This window comes from Lissotriton vulgaris, chromosome 5 (genome assembly GCF_964263255.1).
Source record: "Lissotriton vulgaris chromosome 5, aLisVul1.2, whole genome shotgun sequence".
In the NCBI taxonomy this organism is placed as follows: Eukaryota; Metazoa; Chordata; class Amphibia; order Caudata; family Salamandridae; genus Lissotriton; species Lissotriton vulgaris.
In genome coordinates this window covers 426,422,383-426,444,186 of record NC_141693.1, presented here as the reverse complement: position 1 = coordinate 426,444,186, position 21,804 = coordinate 426,422,383, and the positions used below count along the sequence as shown (strand labels likewise).

At 43.6% G+C, this 21,804-nt stretch overlaps 1 protein-coding gene across 1 annotated transcript in view; it reads right to left on the bottom strand.

Moving 5' to 3' along the window:
* DUSP29 (dual specificity phosphatase 29) overlaps window positions 1-21,804 on the bottom strand; it is a 122,346-nt gene that overhangs the window by 15,026 nt on the left and 85,516 nt on the right. The window contains exon 2 of the mRNA XM_086921816.1: window positions 12,932-13,149. Within this exon, the coding sequence (XP_086777942.1) occupies window positions 12,932-13,107 (176 nt within the window). The 5' untranslated portion in view covers window positions 13,108-13,149. The remainder of the gene's footprint in view (window positions 1-12,931; window positions 13,150-21,804) is intronic.

Sequence of the window (21,804 nt, the reverse complement as noted above, 5' to 3'; positions counted from 1 at the left end):
CGCAAAATTTCCCAAGTAGCAGGATGAAAGAAGGAACAAATTCAGGAAGTCACAGTTCGAAAGGAATATTTTCCTTAGGTAGAAAATAGCAGAATGTTCATAAAAAGGTCCAAATAAGTCCCAAATAAAAGAAAATTGGGTTCACTCCGCTCCTGTGCTGTAGATGGCTGGAGTCCTCGTCGCCAAAATTTGTAGAAATTCAGGAAACAGGTAGAATTTAAGAAGGTTTATTCAGCAGCACAGCATCATGTAAGCAGCCTCAAAGTCCAGGTACAACTGACTCAAGGATGCAGAATGCATCACCAGGAAAGTTCTGAGAACCAGAACACAGTGAACCAGGTCTCATGCCATTAAAGGGAAAGGAATAAAAAGGCAAGAAATATAATGCAGGATGTAACATATGGGAAACTTGTCAGGTCTGGGAGGTTCAGCAGGATGGCTAATGTGATGTCTTAAGATACAAGGGAAACCTTACAGGGCAACTGACTGACTGACATGTAGCGACTACTGATCTTTCCAAGGCTAAGAACCCTACACTAACTAAAAGGACGAAACAGGGCCTTTACTGGTGGAGTGATCACTTTATCTTGTGTTCAGGGAAAATAGCACAAATTACAATGGTAATAATACCAAGACTCCTTTATTTCCAATATTGAGGTGGAAGCATTTAAGATGTTACAGAAACATTTAGTGGCTTTTCTGTGGCAAGGGGCACCGGATAGGATCTTGCGAAGCATGCTAATGATGTCTTGGGAAAGGGGAGGACTAGCACTACCAAACATCAGAAACTACTATAGAGCCTCACATTTCAAGATTCTGACTCACTGGTTCTTGAGGGCATCCATTTGCAACTGGGTACACTTAGACAACGTAGTTGCAGGCAGAACAATGTTGGACGCCATTTGGCTTCAGAAAATAGCAAGAAATCATAGACTACATGTTTGCCATATCACAAGTACAGCTTTAGGTATATGGGACGCAATCTAAAGAGATGACAACATTCCCATCCCCTCTAACGCCTACTTATTATGATGCACAGTTTGCACCAGCTTATGAAGGATGGATTCTAAAAAATGGAAAGATCGTGACTGTAGAATCTTGGCAGTTAGATTAGGCAAGGATAGCAAAGGGGTATTTAAACCGAATGAATAAGTGGGATTCAGACATTACCAACTGAGTCACTGCGTGACTAACCAAAAGTATCAGGGACTAGACCTCTCACTCTTTGAACAATGGGTAACATCGAATGTCTGACAAAATATCGATAACACAAATATCGATATACAAAAATATCGGAACAAAAATATCGAAGTCAAAAATATCGGAATCCTATCCCTAACAAGGTAGGTACAAATATATCGAAAAAAATATATAGAATGACAAAAATATCGTTTTTTGTAAAATATAGTTTTTTTTAAATTAAATAAAAATCTAATATTAACAAAATAATACTTATAAATGTAATAAATATATTTAAATATGTACTATAATATTTAAAATTAATACATAATGTAATGCAAATTAATATTAATAAATATATAGTGCATAATATATTTTTCAATAATAATAACTCTAAATTAATTATTTTCATAACTTATAAACAAATAAAAATATAATAAATTACTAATACATTTATATACATAAAATAATCACATAAATAACAATTAATAACAACATAATACTAATAAAAAAGCTAAATACATTTTAGATAGCGTATGAGTAAAAATTACTATTCCCACTCCAGAGAGTGCGACAGTAGGGAAAGTGTTGGATAGCGTAGCGGTAACAATTACTATTCCCACTCCAGAGAGTGCGACAGTAGGGAAAGTGTTGGATAGCGTAGGGTTAAGAATTACTATTCCAACTCCAGAGAGTGCAACAGTAGAGAAAGTGTTGGATAGCTTAGGGGTAACAATTACTATTCCAACTCCAGAGAGTGCAACAGTAGGGAAGGTGTTGGATAGCGTAGGGGTAAAAATTACTTTTCCCACTCCAGAGAGTGCAACAGTAGGGAAAGTGTTGGATAGCGTAGGGGTAACAATTACTATTCCAGCTCCAGAGAGTGCAACAGTAGGGAAAGTGTTGGATAGCGTAGGATTAAAAATTACTATTCCAACTCCAGAGAGTGCAACAGTAGGGAAAGTGTTGGATAGCGTAGGGGTAACAAATACTATTCCCACTCCAGAGAGTGCAACAGTAGGGAAAGTGTTTGATAGCGTAGGGGTAACAATTACTATTCCAACTCCAGAGAGTGCAACAGTAGGGAAAGTGTTGGATAGCGTAGGGGTAACAATTACTATTCCAACTCCAGAGAGTGCAACAGTAGGGAAAGTGTTGGATAGCGTAGGGGTAAAAATTACTATTCCCACTACAGAGAGTGCAACAGTAGGGAAAGTGTTGGATAGCGTAGGGGTAACAATTACTATTCCAACTCCAGAGAGTGTAACAGTAGGGATAGTGTTGGATCGCGTAGGGGTAACAATTACTATTCCAACTCCAGAGAGTGCAACAGAAGGGAAAGTGTTGGATGGCGTAGGTGTAACAGTTACTATTCCAACTCCAGAGAGTGCAACAGTAGGGAAAGTGTTGGATGGCGTAGGTGTAACAGTTACTATTCCAACTCCAGAGAGTGCAACAGTAGGGAAAGTGTTGGATAGCGTAGGGGTAAAAATTACAATTCCCACTCCAGAGAGTGCAACAGTAGGGAAAGTGTTGGTTAGCGTAGGGGTAACAATTACTATTCCAACTCCAGAGAGTGCAACAGTAGGGAAAGTGTTGGATCGCGTAGGGGTAACAATTACTATTCCAACTCCCGAGAGTGCAACAGTAGGGAAAGTGTTGGATAGCGTAGGGGTAACAATTACTATTCCAACTCCAGAGAGTGCAACAGTAGGGAAAGTGTTGGATCGCATAGGGGTAACAATTACTATTCCAACTCCAGAGAGTGCAATAGAAGGGAAAGTGTTGGATAGCGTAGGGGTAACAATTACTATTCCAACTCCAGAGAGTGCAACAGTAGGGAAAGTGTTGGATAGCGTAGGGGTAAAAATTACTATTCCCACTCCAGAGAGTGCAACAGTAGGGAAAGTGTTGGATAGCGTAGGGGTAACAATTACTATTTCAACTCCAGAGAGTGCAACAGTAGGGAAAGTGTTGGATAGCGTAGGGGTAACAATTACTATTCCACCTCCAGAGAGTGCAACAGTAGGGAAAGTGTTGGATAGCGTAGGGGTAAAAATTATTTCTCTCCCAACTCCAAAGAAAGGCTCAGCTGTCTCAGCTTGGAGTTGGGAGAGTCACTGCCGTAGGAAGGAAAACAATAGTTCCGGTGCACTTAAGATGCACGCCGGAGATCGGCAATAGGCGTCTATAGCCACGGAGACGGCTGAGACGGGTCTCTGAAGTCGGGAGAGTCCCTACTGAAGAAAGTGAAAAAACGATAGTGACCTCACCGGCACAATCCGTGTAGATCCCACAAATCGGGATAATTCTTCTGACCCCAACCCTTAAAAAGGAAACTCTTTAAAACGAAATGAATGATAGATGAACATCACAACCAAAATAAGTTAGATTCATCATCTTGGTGCAGAAAATCTCTGGGACACGGACCCAGACACCTCTGGTCGGATATTGAGTACCTTAACCCTCATCAGGGAACCATACCCTTCTCGTACGGAGGGTGCTCTTTTGTCCTGAAGAAGACCCGCAAGCAGAGGCTATCAATTACCCACAAGCATTAAGTCGGGTCGAAACGTCGATATATTGAGTTTGAACCCCCTTGGACCACCAAAAAACCTTAATGTGCTAGTGGGTAAAATAAATTAGATCTAACTCTGAAGCACTAGGTTTTGAAATTTGAATGTGGACAAGTTGATACTGTTTGAAATTATTGCACCAGTATTGTGTTTTTATATATTGTCACCAAATGTTTTTCTTTCCTTCTTCTTAATCACATGCGCCAATTCTTGAGCACTATCTCTATGCATGTTCTTATGAGCACTCTCAATTTTGTACCTAAATATTGAAAATAAAAAACTGTATTTGAACCTTTGAATTATAAAAGGAACATACATGTCTAGTAGAAATAAAATGAACTAATTCTCCAAGTGATTGTGTTGGGTCTTGCAATTCTATAAAGAATTTTGGATTATATACCAGGAGCAATTGAATGAAGGCTCAAACTGAGTAATTAATGATTACAAGTGTGATTAAATCTCTAAATTAATTCGGTCAAGGGCCATTGTTTTTGATAACGTACAGTACTAAAAGACAACATTTAATTAAATTACATTAAAAATAAATTATAAAACATATTAAATACAATATAATATACACAACATTTATTTAAAAATCGATATTAGTAACATCGAAATCATTTACTTCAATATTACTGACATCGATATTTAAAACTTCGATATTACTAATATCGATATTAAGAGTGTCGATATTACTTACCTTCTATATTATGTCCCTTCGATATTTAAACTTCGATATAATTGTATATCGAAATTTAAAACTCGATATTTTGTCTGTGTATCGGTAACATCATGGAAAAACACCAAAGGGACAGCCTCTAAGATATTCAAGATACTGGCTGCCCCTAGAGTTCAACTTGGATGGATACACAGGAAGAGGTGGGAAAGCGTGTTGGAAAGGGACATGTTTGAATTGTCATCGGAGAGCTCGTCCAGAGATATGCAAATAAGTAGGTGCTTCACTAGGAATCTTCCATTAAGATGGGTTGGTACCAAGATGAGTAAAATGTTCACGGGCATGAGTGATCACTATTGGAGAGGATAATGGAATAGGAGGGGTCCAATTCATAAGAGGCGTTGGTGCTCAAAACTTGTCAGAATTTGGAAAGATTTGGGAGCTATAACGGAGGTGATAAACTCTCTCATTCTGAAGGACCCAGCAGTCACAATACTGGGCTTAGGCTAGAGACCCAGGAATATATTCTGGGCAAGGATATGCCCCAGGTCTTCCAGCTCTTTGTAGCAGGAATATCTTGTCAAAGGAAAATAACCAGCTGTACCCGGACTCTTACATTATGTGAAACACTGTGCAGACAGATAGTAAATTAGGCTCACCTAACCTACAGAATAGATCAAATATTCTTGGATGGAGGGTGCCTCAAAAAGAGCAATTGGGCCAAACTCAGTGGAGAATAATTTTTGTGTTGTGTCTAATCACAAACACGTAAACAGGGCTGTGAAACCGTAGAGGAGATATTGTGTGGATGCTACTGGACACCAAAAGATGCCATAAATAAAAATGGGACCATTCAATGCTGGAGAAGCTGCAGCTAATAAGAAAACATATATTCTTTGGGACTGCCATAATTTTCGGGTGGTTATTAAATGTCAAGTCTATAGGAGATGCAACACTCCATATGTCTTCTGGTTGTGTATTTCTGGTCATGATGCCAGAGGTAGCATGGGGGCATAGGAGGAACCTATTTCCAAATGGTCAATATGTTGCAAAGGAATCACTTCTAGCTAAGTGGGGTTTGGCTCACAGCCCAAGCAAATATCACTGGTATAACAAAGTATGGTATGTTCTTCGCATGGAAAATATTAGTCTATCCGCGCGGCAGAATTGTATGCTACGCGGGAACCTATCCTGGAATATTTTACTGAGGAATCTAGAAAACTCACATGTCAAGGACATTCAGAGCGTTGTATTACATAATCTGAAGGTCCCTCATGAAGCATCGTCTTAGTATGATACAGGGAAACTGGTATTACCATGGTATATGATGGTAAGGGAGGGAGGAAAGAAACACTGCTAGGAGGGAAGAGAAGACAGGGAGTTTTTTATTTACTCCTATATTTCAATCAAAGTCAATAACATTTTTATTGAGGCATAAGAACTCTTGATGTGAGAAAGTCCTTCTTCAGAAGAGGTAACATCTCTGAGGTGAACATTGTCTATGCCTAACAATGCAGTTTATTCTTGCTTTGGGATGGGATAGGTAACTTCTGCTTCAGATGTGTTATTTACTAAGGAGCCTAGGGCGTCGTGTACTTGCTGTTGTTGAAATTTGTACTATCATGCATAGAGGGTCATTTCAGAACTGTATGGATACACATGTGCACGACACGGGGAGTCACGGTGAGGAGGTATCGATACGAAACATGCATTGCTATGAAGTGGGATAAGAGTTTGAAGATAATGAGTTGGAACGTCAATGGGCTGGGGGACAAGCTTAAGAGGACAATTGTACTGCAATTCATCAAGAGGCACCTCCCTGACATGGTACTGCAAGAGACACACTTACCCTAGCTGCTCACGCCGGATTTACCTCAGGATCCTGCGGGGTGGGTATCTTGCTTCGTCGTAACCTTCCCCTAATCATCAACCACACAGACTCTGACCCCGTTGGGCGCTTTGTAACAATTTCGGGTAGGTGGGAGGGCAGTAGGATTAACCTGGTCTCGGTCTATGTTCCACCTGGTCTACAAACCCAATCTTACCAGACCTGGGTAAGCTTCTCCTCTCCTTTCCAGAAGGGAGCCTCCTAGTGGGAGGTGACTTCAACGCTGTAGTGTCAGGGACCTTGACCGTAACCCTCCCAGGGACATACCAACGGGGCAAGGGTGGCTATCGGATTTCCTCGAGGCCTTCGGCCTCTCTGACCTTTGGCGTCTCCGTCACCCGAGGGCTACTCAGTACACATTTTTCTCCGGCCCACACAGATCCTTCTCCCGCATCGACTACATACTGTCACTTCTGCAGCGCGACACAACAATTCGTGAAATTACACACCTCGCAAGGGGAATCTCGGACCATTCCCCATTAGTAGCCCATCTTGCGTTCGGGGACAGGCAGGAGGGCTGCATAGCGCCCATAAATGCCTGGTACCTGCGTGGTGAAGAAATAAAGAAAAAGCTTACCCTCTCGATTGACCGCTACTTCGAAGACAATAACGGTACTGCTGACTCGTCGTCGGTGTTGTTGGAAGCCTTTAAAACAGTACAAAGAGGGGAAGCCCTGTCCGGTATAACCGGTCGCCGCAGGGAGCGGGAAAAGCAAATGACTACTATGGAGGGAGACCTCCTGGCATTAGAGATGGCGGCTCAGGGGGGGGGTGCACCGAGAATGCTGCACCTGCTGGAGCTCAAAGCGGCGGAATAGAAGGCATTAGCCACTGATGAAGCCAAAACCATGGCCAGAGACAGGGAGGGTAGACTTTATGACCATGGAGACAAAGCAGGCAAACTGGAGAAGTGTGGCTCACTGGTTAGAGGAGGCAGACCTGGAAGCAGAGGTCAGCCCGGGACCAGGGTTCAATTCCCGGCTCGGCGGGGTCTTGAGTCTTAAAAAAAAATGTCCATGGACTCGACAATTCTCGCTCTGGTGCCTACTCGATTCATGGGTTCACACTCTGCGACTCTGGGCAATAGCTTGCTTAATCTCCACAACGGCCCCTCGCGGCGGGATGCCTGGCTTTCACCTTGCGGATACCCTGCTGAGGTTATCTCACAGGGGAATACCAGGACGGGTTCCCTAAGCAAGCGCTTAGAAACCGCTTGGTGATTTGCGCTATATAAATACCTGTACATTTACATTTTACATTAATAGCCTGGCTAGACAAAAAGCAACAGGCTCAGAGAGTAGTGGCGGAGCTCAAGACTGAATCTGGACAGGTCGTCACGGAGCCCCGTGAGATAGTTGAGGAGTTCGCACAGCACTACCGAAAGGTCTACAGCAGGGGCTCTGACAGGCCTGAAGAAGATTTGGATTCCCTGTTGACCGACATTAGTCTCCCCGTCCTCTCAGACTCTGAACGAGACGTCCTTGAGGCACCGCTTGCCGTAGAAGAACTAAACCGAGCGATCAGGGACCTCAAACCGGGTAAGGCCCTCTGGCCTAATGGCTTGCGGATAGAGCTATACAAACTGACGCCTGGCGGCTTGAGTCCGTACCTCAAGCAAATGTTTTGGGAGAGCAGGGAGAAGAACACCTTACCTCTTGACCAACGTATTACCACCATAGTGGCTATCCCGAACGAGGGTAAACCAAGGTATTTCTGTGCCTCATACAGGCCCATTTCTATACTAAATGCATAACCAAAAATCCTGGTCAAAGTTCTCGCGAATCGACTCAAGCCTGTTCTCCCCGTCCTAGTCCACCCAGACCAGTCTGGGTTCATGCCTCACCGTAACACTGCGCTCAACCTCTGTCGGCTACACGGGGTGCTGGGACGCTGTCACACTCTCCGGGAAGATGCGGTTGTGGTATCCCTCGACGCCGCAATGGCGTTCGACACGCTAAAATGGCCATATATGATGGCTGTCCTCCGAAAAATGGGCTTTGGCCCCAACTTCATAGGTTGGGTGCGTCTACTCTACTCCAAACCCCTGGCTCAGTTCTCTGTCAATAATAAAATCTCTGCAGTGTTTGCGCTTGAAAGAGGGACACAGCAGGGATGCCCCCTCTCACCTCTGTTATTTGCGCTCTCTTTGGAGCCGCTTGCAGCCTGGATTAGGCAGGATCTCTCCCTGAAAGGACTACACTGGACTGTCGGGTGGGAAGACAGGATCTCGTTATACGCGGACGACATCCTCCTCTATCTCACGAGGCCTCGTAAGTCTCTTATGGTGGCCATGGACATCTTTGCCAGTTTCGGGAAGAACTCAGGATACAGGATTAACTGGGATAAATCCATACTATACACCCTACAGGGTAACACCCCAACCGCACCACGAAATTGCCCAATCGCAATGACCACTGAGGAGTTCCGATACCTTGGGTTCTTTATATCCAAGGATAAGACCACCAGATACGAGAGGAATCTCCTGCCGCCCCTGCAACGATTCAAAAGGGACTCTGCCTCCTGGCAACAGCTCCCATTGTCCCTACTCGGGCAGGCGGCGCTCTTTAAAATGATGACGTTGCCAAGATTCTTATATGCACTACAGAACAACCCGGACTTAGTTCCGCACTCGTATTTTAAGGCTATTGAAGCCACACAGAGAGAACTGCTGTGGTATGGTACACCTCACATATCCCTCCAGAAACTGACCTTGGGGTGGTACGACGGAGGCATAGCGCTCCTGGACATCCTCAAGCACTACTGGACTGCCCACCTGGTGGCATCAACCAGGGTACGTATTATGCTGGTGACGACCCAGGATATGGCATGGACCGCTGGCTCCTGCCCGGAGGAAATTTCGAGGCGGCGCTTTACTCTAAGCCTGGTAGATACCAACTTACTGGGCCTACGCAGTACTCGGTGCGGCTGTGGCATATTGTACAAAGGAAGTTGGGATGGGCCGACGCCCTTACAAAGGCCACTCCGCTGTGGGTCTCGGAGAGGTTGGTGATGCTGAACCGCACCAAAGGGTTCCGAAGCTGGGACCTCATAGGCATCTCCCGAATTCGGGACCTGTGGGGCCCGAAGGGGGTGGTGTCCTTTGTCTCACTCCAGAGCACCTACAAGCTGGCGCACACAGAATACTTCAGGTACTTACAGGTCAGGCACTCCCTCCAGAAAAATATCCCTGCGGGTACCCAACTCCCTGTCTACTCCCCCCTGGAGGACAGACTCCTAGATGGTCACCTCCCCGAACATGCCATCTCGATTACATACAAAAAAATCATTAACAACTCTCCTGACCTCCTGCTCCCCTTAAAAGGAAATGGGAAGCTGACGGCCTGGATATAGATGAGGAAGAATGGGGGAATGCTCTGGCCTCCGCCGAAGAGGTGGCTAAATCGGCAAGGCTCCGGTTGATTCAGCTGAAAATCCTGCATCGGGCATACTTCTCAGTAACCAGACTGCAAAGCATGGGACGAAGTGAGGACGGGCTTTGTCGGAGGGATTGCGGGGAGGTGGGGACATACTTTCATATACTGTGGGAATGCCCGCTGATTAGGAACTACTGGGTCAGAGTGACCCCCTGTATGCAGGAGGTGTGGGGGGTGGAGCTCCGAGTGGAAGCTGAGAGGTGCCTCTTAAACATCTGGGAGCCAACCGATCTGCCGCCCCGAGGGAGGCTTTGGGCAACACTGGGATTTGCCATCGCCAAACGTAATATAGCTAGGCAATGGGGGGCGACTACTACTCCTAGACTGGGTCCCTGGAAGACTGATATTGATTGGTGCATGCTTCAGGAAAAAACGGTGTATGTGGCCCATGGATGGCCACGGAAATGGATAGAAGTATGGTCCAGATGGAATGAGTACAGGGGCAACATTTGCGAACCCCCCCGACTACCCAAATTGACGAACCACTCGCACTTTAACGACATTGTGATGCATTATTCTGAATGTTTTTGTACTATATTACACTGTATGTACTGTGATTGCCCTAGATGCACATGTGATTGATCTCTGTCTAAACCGTGATGACTGCCATTTATTCTTGTTTTTCCATCAAAATAAAAAGATTAAAAATAAAATAAAAAGGCAGTCGAGGTAGGTGCTTCCGTCAGAGGCAGGCCTGTGCTTGAGATGGGTATCTCACCCTTGATTTAAAAGACATCCCTGCTTGAGACTGATTAGTGATACTTATTGTGAGTTAGTATATGCCTCGGATGAGGTACTAACTTAGGGGTGATGGAAGTCGGCACCTGGCTGGAAACCTAAAGTGGCCATGACAAAAATTAGTAAACCAGATCCACTCTGCAGGAGGCTGTGACTAGAATGGGCCATTGAGGCCTTTTTGGGTCATGGCTCTGAAAGAAGACCCACATAGCCTGCAGCTCACTGGGAAATTGCCAGAGTTCCACATTGGCAGAAGAAGCTTGTGCTTGTGACTCATGACCGTGGATGGGAGTAGGGGGGTAGAGTCCATGTCATGGGGTACAACATTTCCCAGTTGTAGGAGTTTTGCTAGTGCTTGCGGTAAGAGCCATGATGCCAGTGATGGGGTTTATATATCTCCAGTCTAAAACCAGCATATTATAGAATCTAATCACTGCTTTGAGCAGGGGTATGGTAGGCAGAAGCATTGAGGGGCAGAATGAATTCCGGCGATGCTGGTATTTGGGCTGAAGGTAACCCCTCCCCCAACTTAAGTTTATACCTCTTGGCAACTGCTCAAGTACTGGCTCCGCCCCCATCCCATTGATCTGCAATATACCTGGCTACTCCGTAGATGTGTGTATCAACATTGGGCCTCCTATCCTTCAACATTTATTTATGCAAATTTTTTGTAGAGGGAACATGGTCTGGGGGCGTTAGTGTTTTCCAGTAAAACGGTTAATGTTACACAATGAGTGAAAGAAGGTGACATTGTATGAAATTTCAAGTACTTAGTAACACACTATATACATTAAGAGAAGTTAAAATACAAATCGACAATGCACAATAAATGGAACAGCCCCAGCGGTATATAATGGTCTTAGGAACCGACAACCTGCACTAGAAATAGCTGATAGACCAAGGCTTGGTAACCACGAGTCCAAGGCATTGACACGTAGGTGGGCAGCAGGCAAGTCCTTCTCTAGCTCACATCAATCTTGGGCGGTTCTTTTATAAGCTACTTTAGTCTAACTTCAACTGAACCAAAACAACAACGTGTAGAATGCATTAGTTTGTCAAATGAAAGCCCAAAGCTGGAAAAGTGTGTTCTGGTGACATAGAGTTATCTGGTAACACTAAACATGCATTATTGGACAGGTATCAGTAATACAAAAAGCTTTACCAACTGTCTTTTGTGCAAAATGCCTACACTGCATATTTGGCTCAGCCTGCTGTCTGAGGTATGTACAGCCTATCCTCCAATGATCACACTGCAACTAGGCTAGCATCTTACTATGCCTTGCTGCTTTAGCTCTAGAGCTAGAGGAATGGCTCTGGTGACATGTTCGAATTATCAACACAGGGTTTGGCTAACGCGCAGCAAGGCCAGGCCAACATAGAAATTAACAAAGTGAAACGCCAGTGCTGCCACTTGATTTAACAATTTCAAGAAGGAAGAAGAATCAAACAAGCCCTTCTCAACCACTTTTTCAGTTTGAATTAATCTACTTTATTTGTATCAATTTTAAGCTATTTCATCCAATGGAACAATTTACAAAAACGTTACTATCATCACAAAATACAAACAATTACAAACCCCCACAACAACGGAATTACCCTTAGAAACCCTTCTAGTGTTCCTCTGTACAAAAATTCACATCTCCAGTCTCCCTGTCATTCATACACTCTATAGACAATTCATACTCGTATTCAAGTGGTTACCACATTCATACTGACATACTTTCCTCATTCACAATAAACCCACCCTGGGAAGCCTAAACAAAGTCTTTTCTTGAAAAGGCAATCAAATTTTCAATGTACTATAAATGCCAAATTCAAAACAAGGGCATCAAATATTTAACAAAACAATAACCGATATCAGAAAAATCAAATCTGGTGAAAGCCAATCAACAGATTTGATTTTTCTGATATTTGTGATATTTGTGATTGTTTTGTTAACTATTTGATGGCCTTGTTTTGAATTTGGCATTTATAGTACATTGAAAAATGGATTGCCTTTTCAAGAAAAGACTTTGTTCAGGCTTCCCAGGGTGGGTTTAGTGTGAATGAGGAAAGTATGTCAGTATGAATGTGGTAACCAGTTGAATAGGAGTATGAATTGTGTATAGTGTATGAATGACACGGAGACTGGAGATATGAATTTCTGTACAGAGGAACACTAGAAGGGTTTCTAAGGGTAATTCCGTTGTTGTGGGGGTTTGTAATTGTTTGTATTTTGTGATGATAAAGTTTTTGTAAATTGTTCCATTGGATGAAATAGCTTAAAATTGGTACAAATAAAGTAGATTAATTCAAACTGAAAAAGTGGAAGAGAAGGGCTTGTTCGATTATTTTTCCTTTTTGAAATTGTTAAATCAAGTGGCAGAACTGGCGTTTCACTTTGTTAATTTCTGGTGACATGTTCAGCATGCAGTGTTTGTCTGAGTTTGGTCACACATACTCATCTCCGATGTAGAGATTGGGGAACACTTCGTTGACGTGGGTGTACTTCACTCCACCCTGCCAAAAGAGTCTTTCCAACTCAAAGGCCCCTGGAGTGGCGTACTTGGTCTCGGGGTCCACCTTGATGGCCGCATACGCATTGGTCTTTTTCTTATTGGTGATGACGGCAGACATCTTGACCAGTGTTCACCTGCTTTGAAGCTTCTGAACTCTAACCTGGTGAGAAGGGTACAAGCAAGAGCAACAGTGTTTTATAACCATTGGACAGTCAAACATTATAATATGTGCCTGTTTTCTATGAAGAAAGTATTTTTGGTGCTTGGAGGAGACAGTTCTGACCTTTAGTAATCAATACACGACCAGTTGTTTGAATGTGGAACCAAGCTCGCTCTGGCCACGTGGCAGTGCTTTCTTCCATTTTAAGGACATCTGAGAGTTGAATGCGGTTTCCATTCTTCACCATTATTTGTCTAAGGTTATATTATGCCCAAAAGAACATAGGTTTTAGCTACACCTTTGAAGGCAACTCCAGATTTGACCTTTCTCTCTATCTTTGATCATAGTGCGTTATGCACTTTTCCTTCTTAGTGATGATCAATCAGTTGCCCCAAAAAATATCTTTTCATTAAATTCCCATATGGTTGCAGCATTTTCTTTCTGACTGTGAACATATTGTACCAAACACACAAAAGATGGGAGGGATGATTGTGAATAGCAAAACTGCTGGCAATTGCTCAAGGTGGCATTCCAGCCCATCATTTTCTTTGTCCACAAGGCCACCTAAGATTAGAACTCACCTTATGTAAATCAGCCTTGGTCCTGCTCCAATAGGAACAGTCCAGACATAGCTGCCAAGCTAGATCCTCTCTGAACCAAAACTCAAGCAACCCAAGATGAGTATTGGCCTAGTTGGACCTACTCAGATGGGTGCAGCTTTGTTACAGCCGCACTGTAAGTATAGGACCCAAGTCTCAGCAATTCATTGGCCACATAGAGCATCACATCAAACACTTTGAGTTTGTGGGTTTTCTCTGAGTTTCCCAATACTTAGGATTGGTTCCCTGTTTTTATGGATTTAGTATTTTTAAACCTGTCATTGTGATTAACTGCCTTTTTTCGGAACTTTAAAAAAATATTTTCGGTTTCATTTTTTTAAATAATATTGATTGCTTAGTGCCACACTGGATTCCGCCAACAAAGTGAGGACGTATACTTCTTTTTATAGATTAAATTTTTATTAAATTCAATAAGCAAAAGGGTAATCTTTTACAATAATATGATTGGATGTTTGTTTTAATTGTTTTTAATTTATGACTTTTGCAGATGTGGAATTGTTTTCTTTCAGAAAACAAGATACTTTATTTTGTAGGCTTATGAGATAAATCGTTATGTTTTAGAATTATCTTTCAATTTACTAATGTTTAGTTGTGGGGTGTCTGTTATTCTTTTTTTGATAGTGGGGCTTTTTAAATAGTTTATTTTGATTGTAGTTGTCACATTTTTATATTCATCAATGTTAGTTTCATAGGTACAAGTCTAAGTAGACAATCCTATAATGTTTTGAAATATTTTTTTTGCAGGAATGCATTTCCCGGCTAAATTTGGATATTCATTGTGTTACAGATCCTGCCAACCACTGTACATGCTTTATTTCTTCATGTCTGCTTTTTTAGCTGTTTCCAAGAATGCATATAAGCTAGTGTGACCTTTTCCAACATCTGGTTAGCTGAATCTGTGTCAACCTTCCACATCATTGATAGGTTTTGTATCTCCTTTTAGGATGCTTTGACAACAGTTCCACCAGTGGCGGCTGCTGATGAATAATACTGGGAGGGGGACAGGCAGGGGTAGAAAAACAATTACTTACCTGCCACCGTCTCTCCTCCGTCCTTCTGTCGACAAAGCAGGAAGCATACAGGCTCCCAGACTCCCCTAGCCAATCACGACTCTGCTGTTACCAGCATGACAGCAGTGTTGTTTTTGGTCTGAGCACCCTGGTTCGGCGATCGGGAGCCTGTGCATGTTCTCCACCCAGGTTGTGCAATACAGCTGGGTGGAGTAATGATAAATGTGCATTACAGTTTGGCCGGCCCAAGACAGCCGGTCAAACTGTTATGTGTACTTAAAAACTGCCCACCTCTCCTCTACCTGCTGGCTGTGACGCCAGCCCAGCCCTCAGTTAAAATGCAACCAAACTGAGCCAGTGCAGAAAAATAAATTTATAATAACATCGAGTTATCATTTTATTTCTCGTTTTTGCACTGCTCAGAGAGCAGTGGTGCGACGCTTCTCCATCTTAGCGGAGGATCTGCTGCTAAGTTCCACCAGGGTGGTAAATATATTGGTGAGAGTCTGCACTTCAAAGTTACAGTCCCTTTCTGTCCATGGCTCATCATACGTCGAGGACAGGGGATAATTTGTCTTCATTTCCCACAAAGAATTGGTTCTGGGTTAGCAATGCGAAATGCTCTATTCTCGAATTTGTACAAATGAATGTTGTAGCTGTGAGGTTTATTTTTTGTGTTGTGCTATTTGTATTATATCCTTCAAATAAGGATGTCTTCTGTAGTTAAAGGTTTGAACTTAGTGGAAGTTGCATCGTAATAACAGTTGTTTGCTGTGGAGTATGTGCCCGCTTTTGCCAAATTTTAGTTAGAAACTCATAAGTGGGCGAGAGTCTGTTTGGGAGGGCAGATTGTGTTAGGGTTCTTTCCATGAATGGCATAGATTTGATCAAAAGATGCTTAATAGATTTTCAACATACTGCTCATCATCCACAGCTTTGTGGATGTGGCAAATAATCACATTCTTTTATAATTTCGACCTTGTGGGTACTTTTTAATTGGCCAGGGATGTGTGTATGTGAATAACTTGTAGAGTGAGGGAAAAGGGCATTTTCCTGCTGTCTTCCTTTATTTATTTATTGTTCTGTACTTTGTTGATGGCATCTGCCCAACCATATGCGGGGAGGGGGGGCGGCATCTTTTTATATTTACACTTCTTTCTATGCGTTTAACCTTTACGTGACAGTAGCATACATCCACAACGTGACTGAATGAAATAGGCCTTGCTCTCCTCAGATTTAATGACCTCTTGCAAAGATATGTAATCTACAATATGTAGTGAACAATACAATATACGGAGAGGGCTATGAATTACTTCAACATGGCCCCAAACTCTCCTTTTACTACATATAAGTCACCTCTACGATATGCCGTAGGTAGCCCTAAGGGCAAGGTGATGTATACGTAAAAGGTAGGACATGTACTCTTATGATTTGCATGTGCTGGTAGTGACAAAAACCGTAATTTGTTTTTCACTACTTTAAAGCCTACTCCTCTCATAGGCTAACATTGGGAATGCCTTGAAACACTTTAACATTGTATTTCTTTATTAGAAAGGAGTAGCTGCATCATGTTTCATATCTTTGGAATGGTAAAGGTAAGTCTTTTTTACTGGTAAAGTTGTATTTAACAATTCTGTTTTAGAAATTTCACTTTTAGAAGGTGGACGTTTCTCTGTATGCCTTGAAATCTGTTTCCAAACATGTCTGGGATGGGTGACCGCTATACTTTGTGCATTCTCTTTAGACAGCCACAAACGCAGGAAGGGTGGGTGCTACAGACACCTCATCTGCATTTGTCTGCTTTCTGATATCTCTTCCTTGGCAGGAAGAGAGGGGGAGCTGACACACCTGAATAGGTGGTGTCCTGTTTCTCCACACAAAGAGCTTATTACCCCTACTGATAGTCTGGAGCCAGGACAGGTAAGAAAGTGGGACCCTGTGCACTTCAAGGGTCTGCTTTGAAGTTACCCCTACTTCAAAGGCAAAACTGAGTATAAGTACTGGGGCTCTGACCCAACCAAGACAATACACTACTGGACATGTGAAGAACTCTCCCAGGAGTAAAGACTGCTGTGCCACAAGGATTGCCACTCTGCTTGATTGCTGCCCTAGAAGTACTGCTTTTCTGCTTTGCTGCCTTCTGGTCTCTGCACTGCTGAGGACAAGGACCGGACCCATATCTCATGAACCCAGTGTGACTAAAAGGGCTTGCTGGCTTGCCCCTTGTCCTGAAGTTTCAGGACCTTCAAAGACTTCCTTCAACCCTGCATCTGCACCTGGACTCTGCAAGCTGTGAGTCTGTCCTGCCAAGTGGTGCCACCCTAGTCCTGGACCTTGGAAGTGGGTCTAAAGTGCTCTTCCTTCTGTGGTTCTCATCGGAACTGACGCAAAGCAATGCAAAGCCCTGCAAAGCCTTGCTTTGCCGCTGCCAGTCAATCAGAACCAACGTATAGAGATGCCAAGCCCTGCAGAGCCTTACTGCACAGCTCCCCAGGGTGGATGCAAAGCGACGCCAAGTCCTGCAAAGCCTCACCGCACAGCTTATCGGAACCCATGCCGGATGACACTAAGACTTGCAAAGCAACGGTGCACAGACCACGCTCCAGGGTTTAAGGTACAGTGTTCAGCCGGCCCAAGTGGGTCCATATAGCTAGCCAGCACTCAATCATGGTTAGCCCAAACTTTTGACTTTCTCTTGGTCCGGCGTGACCAGATAAGCACAGTTGGTGCTTTGCGCTTTTATGTGCCATTTTCACCGAAATCTTTAAAATTGCATATCGCAGGATTTACGTTTTGGATTTTTGTAGCTTTGGTCTTGTTTTATTTATAAAATTATAATGTTTAATTTTTTTAGTGTTTTCATTGTGTTACTGTGTGTGTGCACGTTGCACAGATACTTTACACATTGCCTCTTTAGATAAACCTGACCGCTCTGTGCCAACCTACCAGAGGGTGAGCGCAGGTTATTTTATATTAGCTTACCCTGTATCTAGCTTACCCTGACTAGAGTGGTGGTTCCTGCTTGGACAGAGTGCATACCTCAGCCAACCAGAGACTTAATATGATTTGATATTTACATATATATATCTGACATATTTCAAACTTGATGTAGTAGAACTTTATTAGATAAACACAACAATATGTGAAATCAGTTCGCTAGAAACTACACATGCATGATATAGTCTTTTTTCAGTGTTAATGCCAAAGGGCTGGCCATGTGACCGTAATGGGAAGAGGCATATTGTTTAAAAATGGCTACAATGTAACCAGTCTTTATGTGATCAAGGGCTCTCGAGCCCGAAATGCGTCATCTGTCGATGCTCTTTTGGATATGGTTGATTAAATAACATCTTGCCTGATCAAGTGGTTCGTTTCTCCTTCTTCGCCGCCGTGGCTATGGTGGAAGTGGCGGGAGTCTTCATTTGATATATATATATTTGTACATGCCGACACTGACAAAATATATATACATATATATTTTGTCAGTGTCGGCGTGTACAAACCATGGGTGAAATCTGACAGAGGCCTCACAGTACCTAACTGAAACATCTGTACCCAAATATTTACTACAGAATAATTGTTTTATGCGAAATAATACCCTAAACCCCTACCCCCTGAAACTACACCCCTGACTACTGAGTCGAGGAGAAAACGTAATTTGCTTCAGCACTCTGTGGGAGTGCATTGGTCATCTCCCTCTCTACCCCTTTAATTTACTGCGCCTCCACCAAAGGCTCTCTTATTGAGCTCCCACCACTCCCTGTTTCATTACTACTTTTCTATTTTAACATTGTCGGTTTCACTGAATTGCATTTACAGGTGCCTAGCAGCTGCCCACTGGTCCTGGGCCACATGCTTTTCCATCCATTGCTCCCTGCCACGTTTCCTGCGTCATACTTTTTTGTTGTTGTTTGCTAGCACCAGGTAGCTGCACACTTCTGCAGGGTAACTCAATCCCAGTCTCTATCGCCACCATCCCTTTCCTGCACTGTGTGTTTTTAAAACTTTTTTTTCTTGCACAGGCCAGACAGCTTCTCACTTCTACCAGGCCGATTGCTGCTTTACTAGTGCTCATATGCATTATTTTTAAAAACGTACTGTTAAAAATGGCCATCAGTCATGTTGAAATGGTAATGGACCTCCAGTGGTCACAAAGGAGGTGCATGGGGCGACAATCTTGGAATGGAGTACCAAATTTCAACTTTCCACTTGGCAGTCGCGTGAGCATATATATGCCCTATGTCGTGATGCACATATGGCTATTTTGCCATTTTTAATTTACCATTCCAACATGGTCGATGCTCATTTAAAAGTTAGTGTCAACTTAAACCTTGTCCAAAATGCAGCACCTGGCTCTTGTACCTAACTGCTTAGTGCCAACTGAGCAGGTAATTGTTACAAACAACACTTGGCCCTGCAAGCGACAGTTTAATATTTCTGGAATCTCACCAAGTGAATCACTGCCATACATACCAAGCTATTACAGCACCATATATTGAACCAAACCAGATCCAGAACGGGCTCAACCTGTATGTTGGTGAGTTCTCCAGTAGGGTATTCTGGTAAAGCTTGTAGTTCTGCACTGCCTTATGATGGTATCCCAAAACAATCATTGTTACACTTTACCTTTTTGTGTAAGTTTTATGGGGCAGATTTATGTTAACTGGCGCATCCCGAGGGATGCGCCAGTTAAAGTGCCCCACAGCTACGCCACCCATGGTGCAAAAACGGCACAGATGCGTGACGCATCTATGCCGGAAATGTGGCGCATTGCTGGAGTTGCGTCGCAAGTGCGACGCAGCTCCAGCAAGGCTCGGGGGTGCCCCATCTACACAATGCTGCATCAATACCTACGCCTGCTTCAAGCAGGCGCAGGGTTTTGACGCAGCATTGGCCAGAAAGTGACTGAGTGAAATCTCATAGATTTCACTCAGCCACTTTCAGGAGGCGTTCCTGCGCAGGAACGCCTCCCCCTGCGCAGGAATGCCTCCTTATGGCGCAGGGCTTTACAACGTGACGCATCTCCTAGATGCGTCACGTTGTAAATAGGGTGCATTGTTTGCGCCGCAGTTGCGTCAAATAAAGTGACGCAATTGCGGCGCAAGGGCATCATAAATCTGCCCCTATATTTATTACATAAAGGTTTATCTTTTACCTATTTTGAAAGGCCACAATTTCAAATTTTGTGAGCTGGCACTTTTCTTACAGACTTTGAAGGATGAAGAAACTAGTTTTGCTGTTGCTTCCTTCCTAAAAGGCATTGTTCGCTATCACAGAACCATGTACTTTTAGCAATATAATGCAATGCGCTGCTCTTTCACATTTATATGTATTTTAGAACCACCATATGATGCAGTGGCGTTTTCACTTTTTATGTGTGTTTTTTGTGCTTTTATGCTTAAATTAGTAATCGAATATAGCTTGAGTGACTGAATGTTGAGGTCACCCAGTGACATTTTCAATCAACTGAGAATCACAGGTGGTTATGCCACAGATTGGCATGTTCTCTTCAGTGTGTTTGGGGGATTGGGGGACTGGAAGGAAGTGAGGAGGTATAAACTTAAGTCGAAAAGGGCCTATGTGTAGGGAACGTTTTCAAATCTATAGCAGGAATGCAAGGAAACAAATCAACTTCAGAGACTTTACATATGACAGTATGCACCTGCCGGTTTTGCAAACACCTGAGCATAGAATGCAATAGTTTTCCGCATAATGTGGGAGTTGGGAATAGAATAGACTGGTTATATTGTCCAGAATAAGTATTATATTTGTGTCGGACTGTGCAGTGAGGTCGATAATACATGAACGTCTCAAAGTTGCAAACCCAGACACCTGGATTTAACACTGCCACCAGAAAATGAGTTAACATGATTGATAATTGGGAGCACACTGACAGACTGGCTTGCTGCATCCTTAAAAGACTGGATTTTATGGCAAGACTGGAGGATCACATTGCACCCTCTTTTATCATGCTTTATTTTTAGCAGTAACAAACAAGAAACCACACGGTTCATCATGACAGAGCCCCCTACATCTGTCAGGGCGTGAAGAGGTCCAGGAAGTGTGAACGACTCTGGAGCTGAATTTAGATATTGGATTAAGGGAAGACTTACACCTTTCAAACCACTCAGCTTGGCTGGCCTCAGGCTCAGACAGGTATCAAGTGACAGAGCTGTCATTCGCCTGAGTGAGAGGGTCTTAGCCAGGTCTATGGTATGGGTACTCACAAACATTTGCCCAGGGGCCACAAAGTACGGACCATGGTGTGACCGAGGGACGCACTGATGCCAACAGGGAGGCGGTAGAGGGTTTTGGTGGGTCAGGGATTGTGTAAGGAGGTCTAAATTTTTAAAAAATAAACAGGCTTTTATTTGCAGGTTAATAAATGCTTGGCTGTGTATTCAAAAATATTCTGAATATCAGTGCTCAGCAACTAAACAGCAGTTCATGCTGCTGTTCACCATTGGGGCCGCATGTAAAGGTCAATGGGGCCTTACGCGGCCGCCCGGGCCGTACTTTGAGTATCACTTGTCTATAGTCTTCACAATAATGGGAGACAATTCAAGGATCAAGCCTGAGGCCCTGAAGGTTGGCCAAAGGCCTTTCCTTACTTGGCTTGTCTTGACAAACTTCTCCAGCTGGGATATAATACTGATAACCCATTGGCGTAACACAGGCCCCTGCGGTGCTGTGGGCCCCCAAGCTCCAGGGGGCACCCTCAGCACGCACTCTGGCTGAAGAGCTCCTGATTGTGTCCGGAGTGGGCCCCCCCACGTACCTGGCAGGGGGCCCCCCTAATGTTTTGTTACACCAGTGTGATACCATTGGTTCATGTATCCTTGCTACACCTCAGCAAAGTTAGGCTCAGATTGGCGAGTCAGGCTTAACTTGCTGAAACTGCCGCCATATTTGGAGTCCCTTTGCTGAAGCCGAACTTTTCTTCCTGCAATCTCACCATTGACAAAAGTGATATTGAGTGCGGAGCCAATCTTGGTAGGATCTCAGCACTTTCATAACTTAGTATG